The sequence below is a fragment of the Littorina saxatilis genome, linkage group LG4 (genome assembly GCF_037325665.1).
Source record: "Littorina saxatilis isolate snail1 linkage group LG4, US_GU_Lsax_2.0, whole genome shotgun sequence".
Lineage (NCBI taxonomy): Eukaryota > Metazoa > Mollusca > Gastropoda > Littorinimorpha > Littorinidae > Littorina > Littorina saxatilis.
Window position 1 is genome coordinate 13586691 of NC_090248.1, and position 15838 is coordinate 13602528.

Genomic DNA, 15838 nt, shown 5'->3' on the forward strand with positions numbered 1-15838 from the left:
AGAGAGAGACAGAGACAGAGAGACAGAGAGAGAGAGACAGAGAGAGGGAGAGGGGGGAGAGAGGGGGAAGAGAGACAGAGGGGGGAAGAGAGAGGGGGAGAGAGAGAGAGAGAGAGAGAGAGTCAGCCAGCCAGCCAGCCAGACAGCCAGACACAGTGTAGTTATAAACATGTGTAGCCCGGACAGATATGAATCATCAAGACTAATAAGACTAGTCGTCAAACACTTGATACTGTTTCATATCCTTTTGTCCCACATGCGTGTCTCGTCCTTCGGGGGGGTGCAAATGGAGACTGTCTTAAATCTTTGTCGCTGTCTCAAAGTCCCTCTTTTGTGTGGCTCTTGTCGTCTCTTTCGGGAAGACTCTTTCTTGCATGTAAAGAATCCGTATTCATTGTTCAGATCATTCACAGTGTATCGACAATACGTACCGAGGAGGTCTGTTCCTTTACCCCCGTCCGCATTTACCCACCCACCCCCACCCTCCTCACCCCAATATTACCCCCGTGACTTCCAAAGACCTACACCACTCCCCTGACCTCGCCCGTTCCCAATTCCACGGAATCCCCCCCCCCCCCCCCAAATCCCAACAACCCCCACCCCTCCCCCAGCCCGCACCCCCCAAGATCGACATTTCCCATAACGGAAACAAACAAAAATACAACAGACAAGGTGATTGTGGGTAGGTGAAACGTAAAGTGTTTAGCACGTAAAAGAAAGCTTGTGCGTATACCGCATGAAAACTTAAAGGACCAAACGCTCTGTAGTTTCTGTTTTATTTCGTACACGAGCATTTAAGAAGGGCATTTATATCCCCATCAGGGCAAGAAAACATTGTGGGTCGGTATACACATTCTTGTACTTATTCATGCATGGACATGCGCCACATATATTCGTCACTTGTCGAACTCGTACATCGCGCGGTGAGAATAAAGTAAATATATTGCAAGTGTGTGTGAGTGTGTGAGTGTGTGCGTGCGTGCGTGCGTGCGTGCGTGTGTGTGTTTGTGTGTAAGTGTGTGTGTGTAAGTGTGTGTGTGCGTACGTGCATGCGTGCGTGCGTATGAGTGTACGTGCGTGCGTTCGTAAATCGGTGGGAATAAAGTAAATATATTGCAAGTGTGTGTGAGTGCGTGCGTGCGTGCGTGCGTGTGTGTGTGTGTGTGTGTGTGTGTGCGTCCGTGCGTGTGAGTGCGCGTGCGTGCGTGCGTGTGTGTGTGTGGGTGTGTGTGTGCGTGTGAGTTTGTGTGTGTGTGTGTGTACGTGCATGCGTTTGTGCGTGCGTTCGTACGAGTGTTCCTACATGCGCGCGAGTGTCTGTTTGTGTGTGAGCGTGCATGCCTGCGCGTGTGTATGTTTAATCGATATGTCGAACACAGATGTACCTGCACATGGTGCAGATTAATTACTAGTTTGTATTGCCACCAACGACCTATTAGCTCTTGACATCTGTTTGACACTTCGGAAGGGTTTCATACTGCACAGCCTGTTTACTGCCGGGGACTTCTTACAGCAGACATTCAATCTAACGGTAAACGCAAACATATTACAATCAATCCATTGTCTCTAGTTTAGTCAATATGAATGCCTGGTGGACGTGTTAGTCTATTCGATGAGTAGGTGCATTGTGTTTATTACAGAAGAAGATTTTAACGGCGTGTTCATTTCAGATATGGGTGCTAAAATACTTCAGTCTAGGATGGAATCAGGTATGCTCTTTTGTGGTTAGTGTGTGTGTGCGTGGGTGTGTGTGTATGTAGCGGTTGGGTGGCCGTTTGGTGGCTGGTTGGGGGGTGTGTGTGTGTGTGTGTGTGTACGTGTGTGTGTGTGTGTGTGTGTGTGCGTGCGTGTGTGTAGGTGTGGGGGAGGGGTAGAAGACAGTAAAATAGAGAAGGGAGCGCTCAGTTAACAGGGGTAAGAAAAACTGATATTCTTGGAAGAAATTGCGAGGGATTGGGATATAAAATGTACCATTGTAACGATCAATAAAATAGAAATAAATACATACCCATAGCGGCTGGCCAGAATAATATCACCACGGACCAAACAGACCATGCTCCATGTCGGCTCATCTCCTTCTCGCTCTGCACCCCTCTCTTCTATCCAGCCACTCTCCCAACAGATTTGTTCCTGCAACCAACAAAGACGAACTCCAATACACTTGGTCACGCTTGCAATCATGGCAGGTGTATTAGTTATAGAATGTCACGTTAGGGGTGAACTTAACGGTCCAAGAATCGGCTATTTCACGGCCAATTCTGCGCCGTTTTGTTGAATTTGTATTCATGAAGTATGAGCCAAAGAGGAGAGTCGAATTACCATGGGACGTTTATGGAAATTGTGGGTACGTTGTATGCGTCGAAAACAGTCTCGGGTTTATCTTCGTAAATGCCGTTGTAAAAACTTTCTGATTTTCTACGAAGATGTATTTTAGATTAATTTTGATCTGGGGATTTTTCTGAGTTTTATTGTGCTATATATTCCCCTGTCTCTAACTCTCCAAGCTTTCTCTGTTTTGTGTGTCCGGGTTTTTTCCTATATTTTATTTTATTGAATGACTTATAATTATTCCAAATGTGATGTTTTATTTGGGTACACAATGTGAGAGTGTATAGGTGTGCGAGTGTGTGGCTTGTGTGTTGGAGCACAAACGCACGCCTGTGCTTCTGTGACACTGTGTGTGCACGCATCCGAACGTCACTATATTTACCTCAACATAAACGAATATGCTCCCCCTCGGACCGACAAAAAAGCTGGTCTGTCAACAACCCATCAAACATCTTATAGTATTCTATATGTCACACGTGTTTGGTCACGCGTGCACAGTTGTCTAACGGAACGCGTCTGCACAGAGACTTGACTTCAACTTCTCAGAACATGCTCTTTGATCAATAATTCTCAATCATGACAAACCCGCCGACTCGGAACAGTAATACAAGCTTTATGGGTACGCAACGGGACATGGGGTGACTAGATGTTCAACACTGATACGCCCTAGTTGGAAAGACTCCGACAGATTGCCTTTGAGAAACGTCAGCTTCAAAACGTCTACCCTAAGGGCTAATCCACATAGTAGAGTCAATAAAGGCACTTCGGTGGCAGCCAGTGCCTTGCAGTTGAAAAGAAAACACAGAAACAAAACCGGAGCGACGAATATGCAAACAGGGACCAAACATTGTTACCAACAGCAGACGAAGGATTGACAGACCGAAATACCGCGGAGCCCATACACAATCATAGACAGGCAGACAGTATGGACGGATGAACGGATGACAAACAGACCGACAAATAAACAGACACACACAAACACACAAACGATAAACTGTATAAAATCACATTTTGGGATCATTAGCACAGCTGTTTGACTCAAATCTTTTTCTTCGAGTCTAGATTTTGTGATGAACCGCTTTCAAACAAATGTGCGTTCAAAAGAGTTTCCCAAGAGTTTTGTGTTTTATATCCCGTATTTCGTACCCCTCTCCTTAATTGTGTTGTTACTAAATACAATAAAAAAATAAACAATACACTTTTATGTATGAAATAAATTATGATGATCCAAAATACTCACATATAAAGCTGACAACAGATTGAAAACGAGCAAATACATCTCAATTTACAAAAACAAATGTAATTGCTTTCTTTTTACCAAAGAACGTGAAATAATCCCCCAAAAAACATCCTATTCACCTGATACTGTGGTATAAAAAAAATAACTGTTGCTCACTATATATATATCTTTATAATGCTAACCTCCCACGTTCCCAGCAGACTAAAATTAAAAATTAAAAAAACTAAAAAAAAACCAGGATGTTGACCTTGCAATTATTTGAATGATTAGCGAAGATTATGGGTGTTTGGTCACAATCATTTTGCAACAATAACAGCTCTTTTCGATTTTTTTCATTAGAAATCTTGTTTAACAAATGAATACGCATGAAAACTCCTGTGAAATAATGTATTGTTTCTGAGAGAGAATAATGCAAACAAGGAGAAAGAAAGAAAGAAAGAAAGAGAGAAAGAAAGAAAGAAAGAAAGATAGAAAGAAAGAAAGAGAGAAAGATAGAAAGAAAGAAAGAAAGAAAGAAAGAAAGAAAGAAAGAAAGAAAGAAAGAAAGAAAGAAAGAAAGAAAGAAAGAAAGATAGAAAGAAAGAAAGAGAGAAAGATAGAAAGAAAGAAAGAAAGAAAGAAAGAGAGAAAGATAGAAAGAAAGAAAGAGAGAAAGAGAGAAAGAAAGAAAGAAAGAAAGATAGAAAGAAAGAAAGAGAGAAAGATAGAAAGAAAGAAAGAAGAAAATAAGGAAATAAAAAGAAAGGTGAAAAATAATAACGAGAAGAATTTTACCAACAAACAAACAAACAGAACTGAAAAAATGACAGACATTTTACCTTGACTTTCTTTGAAACTAGGACACCCCGCACCGAACAACACAAAATAAATTCCAAGAGAAATAGAGTCTGCCTCAAGATCCTAACCGACTCGTCAAAACTATCAAATCTTCACTATAAGATCAATCTTTGGAGTGTACACAATAATTCACGAAATATCCCTTTCATAAAAAAAAGTCAACTAAAAGGGAATCACAGAATCCACATCACTCCGTATCTGTTATCCGACGAGTTGTGAAGCAACACCTCAAGTCACTCGCACCTTTAAAAGAGGTCGCTTTCACCAACTTCAGATAAAAAAAAAATTAAAAAAAATTCAATCACACCCTAAGCCGGCTCTGCGGTACGTCTAGAAACACCTCCACAAACGTCACTCTTATACACCTGATTGAATTTTCATTCCGAGCTTTAGAAGAAAGAAAAAAAGAAACGCAATGACGGAGTTACTTTTCTTTCTCTCTTTCTTCTCGAGTTATGAGAAGATGTGAAGCGGGGGGACCCACACAATGCCCGAGGGGTGCGAAGCAGTATAGATACCCAGCTACAGTATTGCCATTGGATCAAACTGCCGCCTGCAAGGGTGACACAGGTATATATTGTTGAAGAGAGGGAGGGGTGTACGGTGTCCTTAGCGTATCACCAATTCTTGTCCCAAATAGAAACATTTTCTGAGAGGACGTTAACTCCCCCCTTTAGTGTACGGTGTGCGCGGCTTCTGTTAACCGGGAGTCAGTTGGCACACAGGTAGGTGATTTCTGATAGTTGAGCCGAGTGGTAACGCACTTGCGCTCGGAAGCGAGAGGTTGCGTGTTCAGGCCTGGGTCAGGCCGCAATTTTCTGCCCCCTTTCCTAACCTAGGTGGTGGGTTCAAGTGCTAGTCTTTCGGATGAGACGAAAAACCGAGGTCCCTTCGTGTACACTACATTGGGGTGTGCACGTTAAAGATCCCACGATTGACAAAAGGGTCTTTCCTGGCAAAATTGTATAGGCATAGATAAAAATGTCCATCAAATACCCGTGGGACTTGGAATAAAGTAAAAAAATTCCATCTCACACGGCATTTAGTCTCAAGAAACATGAATACACGCATGCAGGAAAAAAAAAATATGGGTAGCGCCGTATGTATGGCAGCTCGCTTTCCCCGGGGAGAAAGCAGCCCGAATTTCCATGAGGGTAACCTCACTGGACTGTAAATCTTATCCAATCCAATCCAATCCATCCAATCCAATAAGGGATTTAGGGAGGGCAGGGGGCAGTGGGAGGGGGGGGGGGGAGGCTGAGAGGAGAGGGTTGCACGGAATGGGTTATGGCGGGATAGTTGTTTTTTTTAAAGTTATTGTATACGCTGATTTATGTTGGCAACAAACATGTTGCTTTTCTATTGTTATTGTTATTGTAACTGAGACTGACGGGGAAGGAGAAGATTGGAAGGAGAGGGGAAGGGGACGCATTGACCTACTTTTAAGGTAAGACAGTAAAAGCGTTTTTAGTTGAGAATAATGCATTCTGCCCGAGTTTTTGACGACACTCTAATCACTACACACAGCTTATTTGATCATTATTCAAAGCGGCATTTTCTGCGGAATGTTAAGCTGCCAAAAAAACCCACCCAGTCGATTTTGTTTAAAGAGACATAAATGAGAAAGACTGTGAAGAAGGTGGGGTTGGGGGGTTGGGGGGCTTGTTGAGGATCGGAGTTGTTGCTAGGAAAGCACAGTGTACAAGATAATGAAACCAGACAGAGAAGATGTTCTGGAAGGGCCTATTTGATAAATATCACTCCCCTTTGGTGTCAAAAACTTGGACCACATCGCTATTTATTTTACAACTTAAAAATGTGTCAGTATATGTAATTGAATGTGGGAGATGGACGCTTCGTTTGCACTAGATTGAATGTTTTCTGAGGAACGATATCTATTAGAGAGATAAAGTACGCTTATATTAACCTTCTTTGATGTTGTGAGGTAAACCCGTACGGGCTTTCTTTGTGTTTTTTCCACTAACACTGTCTACATAATTATATATTGTTTCTTAATCCTGTCGATACATTTATATTGCGTGGGTAAAGCAATCTTTCAGTCACGTTACGAATAATTATCTGAATTCCTTCAATCCATTTTGCTGAGGTTGGTTAAAAAAGACAAAGAAGGGATAGCCCTTTTTAAAACTTAAAAGACTATACTTCTTTGAGATTATAATTCTTTCAAGGAATTTAACTGGCCGAAAACTATATCTAATCGCCTCAAGAGCTATACAGTTCGGGTTGGGGTTGTTTTAATGTCAACACACAACAGGAATACCTTACAGTACGTTTTGGAGCGCTCTGTTATTCAAATTCGAAACAACTGGTTTGAGTGAAGCGTTTTCTTTGTTTAACAGACATATCTATATACTTCCAAAATCATGAATATAATTAAATTCATACCAGACCGAGTTTTCTGTTTATTATAACTGCGTTAGTGCACGCTCGATTGTCTGACTTCGAGATCACGCAATGTTTTTTCAAGCACTCAACCGTTCATCCGTATTACAATACAATTATTGCAAGCTTGGCTCCGATCTTGATTGTGGGCTTGTTTATTTTTCCAAAAAAAATACGGGCATGAGACGTTGTTAATTTTAAATGCATAGAGTGAAATACTGCCATTCAATAATACTGCGCCACCATATTCTATACACACCCGCCTCATTTATATGCATAGATAGGTAAACATTATAAAACTTCAGAAGCGGTTGACGTCCAAAGGGCAATACCGCATTTTCTATCTTTTTATCTTATTGTTTCTCTTTTAGACAGGCTGTCAAATGTACTTCTCAGTGGAAAAAAGCCAAACAAAACCACCTGTTGCGTTCAGCAATGGTGAGAACTTTGATCACGATCAAAAAGGTCTTTTCTACGCGTCGACTTTGTTTTCAATTTGCCGAAAAAGCCTTTTCAGGACTGGAGTCTGTAGCCATGAAAAGAACTCCAATCTTAATAGATTATTGTCATTGTCGGTAGCTCAGTGGGTCAAAAACCTTATGAAGCTTTTTTCCATTCATTCTAGCCAGCCGACATCGTTTAATAAAGTTAGGGCGCCGCTAGCTATATGACCGTAGTTTATGAGTTTCACGAACAATCCTGGGGTATTAACCGAGGAGAATGATGATCATCACGCTTCAAGGTGTCTGAAGTTGTGCGACGGAGAAGAAGGGAGATCGTGAGTGTATATATTTGTAGATTCCAGAAACGGTCAAACTATATGGCTGTGAGTCATGATAACTCAGTCCATCCGCCTGTCGTCTGCTACACTTTGCCCGCTTTAGCACATAATAATAATAATAAAACATTCTTTTATAGCGCTGTTCACCGCCAAATGGCAGTCTCATGGCGCTTTACATTAGACATTAAAATTTAACATTTTACATATCAAAAGTTTTCTCGTAAGAAATAACATACAAGCATTAAAAACAATTCATAGACAACGACCACTTATAGTTATATAAGATAATCTCAACAAAACAAAAATTTTAAAAGATGAAAAAAACATGTCAGATAAGTAATAGACACATAGTTACACATAAAAAGTCTGACAATAAAACAGAACTCGCATATAAAAGCGTAAAGATCTAAAACAGAACGAAGATGTAACATAGATTGGGGGGCAACAAATTAAACAACTAACAACAGGCATACTATAATACTATATTAGGACTTTTAAACCCAATACACATTAAAACATCGAATTCAATTCATCATACAATACAGGCATTAATACTAATAGTTAACATAGATTCGTCGGTTTCACTGAGGCACTGAAAAGGTTTGGTCAAGCAATCTTCGACGAAGGCCGGACTTGGGAACGAATCGCTTTGGTGGATTGGTCAGTCTGCCACATGTTGTGGGGCCCCTTACGGGTTGAAAGAGACACGTACTGCCGTGTTTTTTTCCAAACCTTCTCGAGTGCACTGCCGTTCTCACGAGATCAGTTACTTCTGTTTTGTTTCGTATTTTTTCCAATTGACACCATGTATGACAGATGAAACAGAAAAAGCCTGTTGTGAAAATGCACAAATTAGGAGGGAAAAACAAAACAAAAACAAAAGTAACTGATCTCATGAGAACGGCAAACAACGACACATGTTCACCGCTCTCACCCCATTGAAGAAGAGGGGTCGTCCTCGACCCCAGGACGACCCTTCAATAATGCATATGATAATTCCAGACACCCCCCCCCCCCCCCCCCCCCGGCTCATCATCCTCGCAGTGGCTCGGAGATTATTGACACCTACACCAACTACGAACCACCTGAATTTGTATTGGCCCTTCAGAGGCGGATCACATCATTTTTAGGGGGGGGGGTGTTTCCAAATTTCTTTTAGGGACAATTTGACGACGCGAAGCGTTTAGTTGGGGGCGCGAAGCGTTCGAACCTCATATAGGGGGTCCAGGGGCATGCTCTCTGGAAAAATGTTGATAAAAACATGGAAAATGGAGCAATCTGGTGCACTCCTAGCCAAGCAACTTTCCCTAATAGACCTACCAAAAAGTAAATTTAGGGGGCCAATTTGGATCAAAACAAGGACAATTGATCGACCTGGTGCAACCTGAGCCAACAAATTACCCAACTACTTTCCAAAACCGTCACTTAGAAGACAAAGGCCGATGTCACGAACTGAAAACTCTGCCTGAACAATCCTTCTCATTGCGGTCAATGCGCATGCGCTAACATGGGGAGATTAATCAGGTCGTGAACAACCTAACCCTAACCCTAACCCTTACCCTTACCCTAACCCTTACTCTAATCCTAACCCTAATCCTAACCCTAACCCTAACCCTAACCCATGGTTCGTTCGGTCAAAGGGTCGCATTTTTTAAGTACAAGATTGGCGCATGCGCATTGACCGCAATGAGACGGATTGTTCAGCAGAGGTTTCAGTTCGTGACACCGGCTCTGAAGGGCCAATACATGCCCCCCCCCCCCCCCCCCCGGAAAATTGTTGATAAAAATCAAGAAAAAAAAAGCAATCTGAGCCATCAGTTTTTCTTTATTCTCAATTTTATTTATTTATTTATTTTATTTTATTTGCTTTTAGGCTAGGGGGGGGGGGGTCCGGAAACCCCGGAACCCCCCCCCCCCCCCCTGGATCCGCCCCTGCCTTTAAATGAAAGACGACACTCTCTCTTTCTCTCTCCCTCTCTCTCTCTCTCTCTCTCCATTTTGATTAAGCATAGTGAGAACATGTATCAGAAGAAACCGGTGTGTTTGTTCACAGAAGGCAAGGAAAAGCGTTACTGATGCCAACTTTGGTCTCTGGTGTGACTACGCTTTCTGAATCACTGAAATCTGAATAATTATTGACGGCGGACTTGTTTTCGGCGTTCTGAAAGAAATGGCCGGAGTTTTCCAGCCAATTTAAGCCACAGAATACTCGTTCTGTTCTGGCCATTTTCAATAGGCTTTGAAGTATCTTTGTACTGTTTACACGGCCATAGGGTTCACTCAGTGGCGAAACCGAATTTTGGGATTGATTTTTGTCTTCAATTACAAACCTTGAAAAGGGCACGCTTTTGTGCTGTATTCACAGTAGGGAGGAACGTTTGTAAGGTGTTCTTAAAAGGAACAAGTTGCTAATTAACCTTATTTCTTTTCAAGTCACGAATGCGTCGTCGTCATACTGACGTCCGTCTACCTTTGCACTCATTTCATGACATGTGACCAAATACATTTAGACTATTTAAAAAATCCCAGTAGTGCTTCCCAATTCATTTGGGTGTGCCAGTTGATGGGCCTTTGTTTTTTCCTTTAGTGTTTATTTTAGTTGTTGTTGCTGATGAGAGTCTGAAAGGTGTGAAACGTCCCGTGTGTGTATATGTTACATTAAATTCTCAAAACCAGGAAATTTGCGAAATCACTGAAAATTTGAGTAAATTTGTGAATTTCCTGTTTCCCTCAGGGATTTCATAAATTTCCTAAAAATTCTAGGAAATTTGCAAATTTCCTGATTTCAAGGGGCAGGAAATTCGCAAATTTACTGAAACACATTTGAATGGAAACAAGTGCTTTGTTGGTTGCTTGTGAACCATTTAATGACTCTGGTTTTCTTATATTAAAGGCACAGTAAGCCTCCCGTAAACCATCACAGATACTGTCAGGCTTTTACACACAGTACAAACACCCTTCCATTTGAACGCTCACCAAACGGGAACATCCTAGGTGCCCTACGTAAAGAGCAAGCAATTTTTAAAGAATTAATTTTGCGGATTGTCTCGGACACTTTTTGGACCGTGGTGCGTTTTGGCGCTAGACCAAACGAAAAGAACAGTCATCGCCGAGACTACCTTCAGATAATCTCGGCTAACACGAAGACCGAGGCGGGTCACGCTCGTCTCCGCGAAGCATGCGACGGTAACCTAACTTTTAAAATCTAAATAATAAATTGACAGCTTGTTACACAAACATTCTTAAATCATAAAATAATTCTTTTTTCATCAAGACAAGATCAGTACAATTCGAAGTTTTGAAAGTTTGAAAAAGGAAAAGCCAGGAAGCAGGGTCACGCAAGGTAGTGGTTCTGGTAGCAGACGACGGTTTAAGCATATCGCCAGTTCCTCTCAACAGTCAAAAGCCATCGCTAGAGTTCTTGTGAACCACAGCCGTTTATTTCGTGCATTGTGAGAGGTACATAATAACGTGCTATTGCAGATAAGCTCACATCGAGTCGCATTCAAATTACTAACTGACGACTACATTGTGAAAAAGCGAAACTGGATCACACGGGTTCACGATGGCTCAGGGGTAAGATAAACCACGCAAAAATAAATTCTTTGAAAATTAATTTGTTCGCTCTTTACGGAGAGCACCTAGGATGTTCTCAAGCGGTGAGTGTTTAAATGAAACGGTGTGTGTACTGTGTGTAAAAGCCTGACAGTATCTGTGATGGTTTACTGGAGGCTTACTGTGCCTTTAATACAAGTTAAAACATTTTTTTTCTCTCTCTCTCTCTCTCTCTCTTCTCTCTCTCTCTCTCACTCTCTCTCTCTTCTCTCTCTCTCTCTCTCTCTCTCTCTCTCTCTCTCTCTCTCTCTCTTATACTGTAATGTTTCCTAAAATGTTTAACATAACACCTGAACGAGCACATTAAAAGGTACATTATGACACTCATCTCTTTCTCTTAAACTGTAATTTTGTCGTAAAATTGTTAACATAAAATCTAAACGAGTACATTTAAAGGTACATTGTGGCACTCACATCTCTCTCTCCTATACTGCCATGTTTCATAGAATTGTTAACATAAAATCTAAAGGAGTACATTACAAGGTACATTATGACACTCATCTCTCTCTCTCTCTTCTTTTCTCTGTATGTCTCTTGTACTGTCGTTTTTGCTTGAAAATATTAACATACCATTATGACACAAGATAAAAACAAAACAAGCAGGGCATGTACAGCACAGACATATGGCACGTAATATAAGCATTCGCTTGAGTTCGTGTCCCTATTATTTCTCGTTTTATTATTGTCTCATGTTTGATTGAATAAAACCGTGTTTAAACCAAGACATATGGCAATGAAAAGACGCTTAAAAATGTCTTCATGGTGCGTCTGATTTATTGGTGCAGGATTGGCTGCTGTGACATCTTGAGTTGCACATTACTTGTGCTTTGTAGCACTTGCATCGATTTGTTTTACATTTTTTCGACCCTGCACAGCTGCATTTCACAAAGCCTTGCCCGCCTGATGCTGACTGTTCTATCACGGCTGACCGCAACGACACAGCCTTGTCACGAGAGACATCTTCTTCGGTTAGCAATCTCTGCGGACATAAATCAAACTGGTTTCGAGAATATCCGCCATGTAAGATACCAGCCTTAACCGCAATCGTGAAGATGTCTGTTTCCACGTCCCTGTGTAAAATCACACCAAGTATATTTCTTGGATCTCCTCTGCCACGATCCACCAGAGGCACGGGCACAGCGACATTATTACCAACTTCCGGCTTTCAGGTCCACCCGACTTCTCTTCACCATTCGCTGTGCTTGAGACATTTGACCAGAAAAAGCATCTGCTCGACACCGTTTGATCTGATCACTGTGAGCATCCAACATTTGTCCTGAAACATCTGCGATGACCTGTGTGTCCATGCAACAAGTAAGGGATTGCAAACCAAAAGCTGGATCGTTTGATTCAGAAGGAGTCGTGTTTGATCCAGAAGGAGCTGGCGGGTTTGATTCCAAAAGAGCTGGAGGGTTTGATTCCGAAAGAGCTGGAGGGTTTGATTCCGAAGGAGCCTGAGGGTTTGATTCCGAAGGAGCCTGAGGGTGTGATTCTGAAAGAGCCTGAGGGTTTGATTCTGAAGGAGCCTGAGGGTTTAATTCTGAAGGAGCCTGAGGGTTTGATTCTGAATGAGCCTGAGGGTTTGATTCCGAAGGAGCCTGAGGGTTTGATTCCGAAGGAGCTGGAGGGTTTGATTCCGAAGGAGCAGGAGTGTTTGATTCTGTAGGAGATGGATCGGTGGATTCAGAGGATGGCTGATGCAAAACAACTGCCAGGAGATCTTCTTCAGTTTCCAAATTCTTCAAGACTTCAAAGGGTAGAGATGATGTTGTGAGCCCAACACTAGCCTCGCTGCCGAATAGTGCTGAGTAGGGGGATCGCTTTATTCCCGAATGATGGGAAGAGTTTTTTTTATGAAACTGCACAAACTTTATCCCTGTTGCCTAGTCTTAAGTATGGTTGTCCGCCAGCCAGGCCACCAGCATGTCTTTGATGTCACCATTGGCTTTCAACCGATCCCTGGCTTTGTGGATGTCGCGGCTTCCCGTGAATATTACCAATGTTGGCCAAAAATCTTTCAGTTCTGAAATGATGTTGGCTGTGGACTCAGTGCCGTTATCGTTTTGGAGAATTGCAGGAGCACCGATCACGAGAAAGATGTCAAGCAGCTGGGCTGCAACCTCTACAGCGCGTTTGCTCCTAATAGGCCGTAGGACGCAGAACTTGGTAAGATGGTCTTGATACACCATGATCCATTTGTAACCGTTGCTTGGCATGGACTGCATGTCACCAAGATCAACTTGTCCTCGAGATGCAAATTCCTTGCTGATGATTGGACGAACAACTCCACCTTTTGTCATGGGTCTCTTTCTTCTTTTCTGACACTGATTCCTCGCATGGTGACTTGAAAAGCTCGAGCGATTTGGTACTAATGTTTACATATTTTCTTTGTGTTTCTTTGATCATTCGATCACGCCCACCATGGCCCGTCGAGATATGAGCGCGCTTTATGACCTCGAAAGTTTTCTCGGGTGACATAGTAGACAGGGCACAACTCCTCTTCTTAGTGAGCTTTTCAACAGCACCACACTGGAAAACGTCATACCTGATAACACAAATACAAAATGTGTGGTAGGGCACTCCGTGCATTGGTAAAATACATATTGCGTTTTGGTTTTTTGAGAGAGACAGAGACAGACAGACACAGACAGACAGACATAGACAGAAAGCCACCCAGCCAGCCAGACAGGCAGGCAGCCTGACAGACAGACAAACAGACAGACGGACACAGACAGAAAGCCACCCAGCCAGACAGGCAGGCAGGCAGGCAGATAAAAAGAGCAAAATGAACCAAACGTGGACTAAACTGCAAAGGCTTATATAGACTTGGTAGTTCAGGTGTGAGCTGTTTTTACATGAGTTTTCGTGATCCCAACACCACAAACTTCTTATGATTTCTTTTCACTTTCCTTTCATGTGGCTGGTGTAGCGGGTTGGACCCAAAAATTGAAGATGTTCGGTTCAAATCATGCTCAAATCAACTTTTTTTTCTTTTTTTTTTCTTCTGAAAGTAAATCTATCAAAATCACAATGTGAAATAAAGAAAACGGACTCTTTTAAAAAAAAAAAAGACTTTTACAAATGTACTGAAACATTTTTCACTGTTCAGTAAGTGGCATGCTCATTTCAGGAAATTCGCAAATTTCCTAGAATTTTTAGGAAAATTGTGAAATGCCTGAGTAAAACAGGAAATTCACAAATTTACTATAATGTTCAGTGATTTCGCAAATTTCCTAGTTTCGAGAATATTGTGTGTGTGTGTGTGTGTGTGTGTGTGTGTGTGTGTGTGTGTGTGTGTGTGTGTGTGTGTAGGTGGTTTTACCGACAAATGGGGACGATTGTCACTGGAGAGCAGTCAAATGGGGACGCTTCCGACAAACGGGGACGTCCCCATTTGTCGGCCCGTGCGACCCCATTTGACTGGATTTGAGCAGATTGAGCGACCCCATTTGACTGCTTCCTAGCATCCCTGTGGACAAACGGACTGGATTTTCACACAGATTCATACACATATTTTAGCTCTGCACTTTGTGGTCTGCTCAACTAAACCATGTGATTTTTATCATGTGACTTCAAATGACTTTACAGTAACTGCTTTCATCAGAATTCAGTTTCTATTCAAATGCAGTCAAACTAAAACATTTATTTGAATTAAAAAAAAAAAAGTTATTGCATTTAATATATTTTATTCAGAGTATTTTGAAAGAGTTCTGATTATTTGATCACGGGTTTTTTTTGTATTAAAACAAAAACAAACACAGAAACATATACATTCCTGTAAAAAAAAAATGATCACAATTATTTTGTTATGAGATTTATTTTAGGTTAATTCGAAGTGTTGTGTCTTTGTCATTTGTTGGTTTGTGCAGTGCAGTTGTTTTGTCAGTTATTCTTCTCTTCATTTGTTCTATCGTCTTTCTTCTTCTTTTTTGTGTGTGTATTTTTGTGTTTTTGTGCCTGAAGAAGACCCTTAGGTCGAAACGTCGCTGTTATTCGTTCCGTGTTCGTCATTTTAACGTGAGTACATTGCTTTTTGGTCTCTTTATTGTTCCCTCTCACGTCCAGTCGCCATTGTTTAATACATGTTTTAATGTGTTTTGTATAATCCGGAAGCAGGAGTTTAAAACCTATGTATATATTAAGGGAAAAGTCTGGGTTGTGGCACTCGATCACTAGGTGGGGCACTGCCCTTCGCTCCCTGTTACCCGAGTTCCAATCCTCGTGGTAAGGCGTCCGCCCCGTGATCGGGAGGTCGTGGGTTCGAACCCCGGCCGGGTCATACCTAAGACTTTAAAATTGGCAATCTAGTGGCTGCTCCGCCTGGCGTCTGGCATTATGGGGTTAGTGCTAGGACTGGTTGGTCAGGTGTCAGAATAATGTGACTGGGTGAGACATGAAGCCTGTGCTGCGACTTCTGTCTTGTGTGTGGCGCACGTTATATGTCAAAAGCAGCACCGCCCTGATATGGCCCTTCGTGGTCGGCTGGGCGTTAAGCAAACAAACAAACAAACCCGAGTGCCAACAACAATAGGATGAGCATCAGATGTTTTGAGAAATCACTCCCCCCCTATTTGTCCCATTCCCTCAGTATCTACGAGCCATCCCGTTCTCTCAGATCCTCCTCTGAAAAACTC

The 15838-nt window shown here is 42.0% G+C and overlaps 2 protein-coding genes across 2 annotated transcripts in view; one reads left to right on the forward strand and one right to left on the reverse strand.

Annotated features, from left to right (window-relative positions):
- The first annotated feature begins 1574 nt into the window (after positions 1–1574).
- LOC138964015 (transmembrane protein 43-like) overlaps positions 1575–15838 on the forward strand; it is a 156426-nt gene continuing 142162 nt past the window's right edge. The window contains exon 1 of the mRNA XM_070335891.1: positions 1575–1709. The gene's annotated coding sequence lies outside the window, so the exon portion shown is untranslated. The remainder of the gene's footprint in view (positions 1710–15838) is intronic.
- LOC138964546 (KRAB-A domain-containing protein 2-like) lies at positions 13094–13504 on the reverse strand. The gene has a single exon (XM_070336528.1). It carries the CDS (start codon positions 13502–13504, stop codon positions 13094–13096), a length of 411 nt encoding a protein of 136 aa, XP_070192629.1.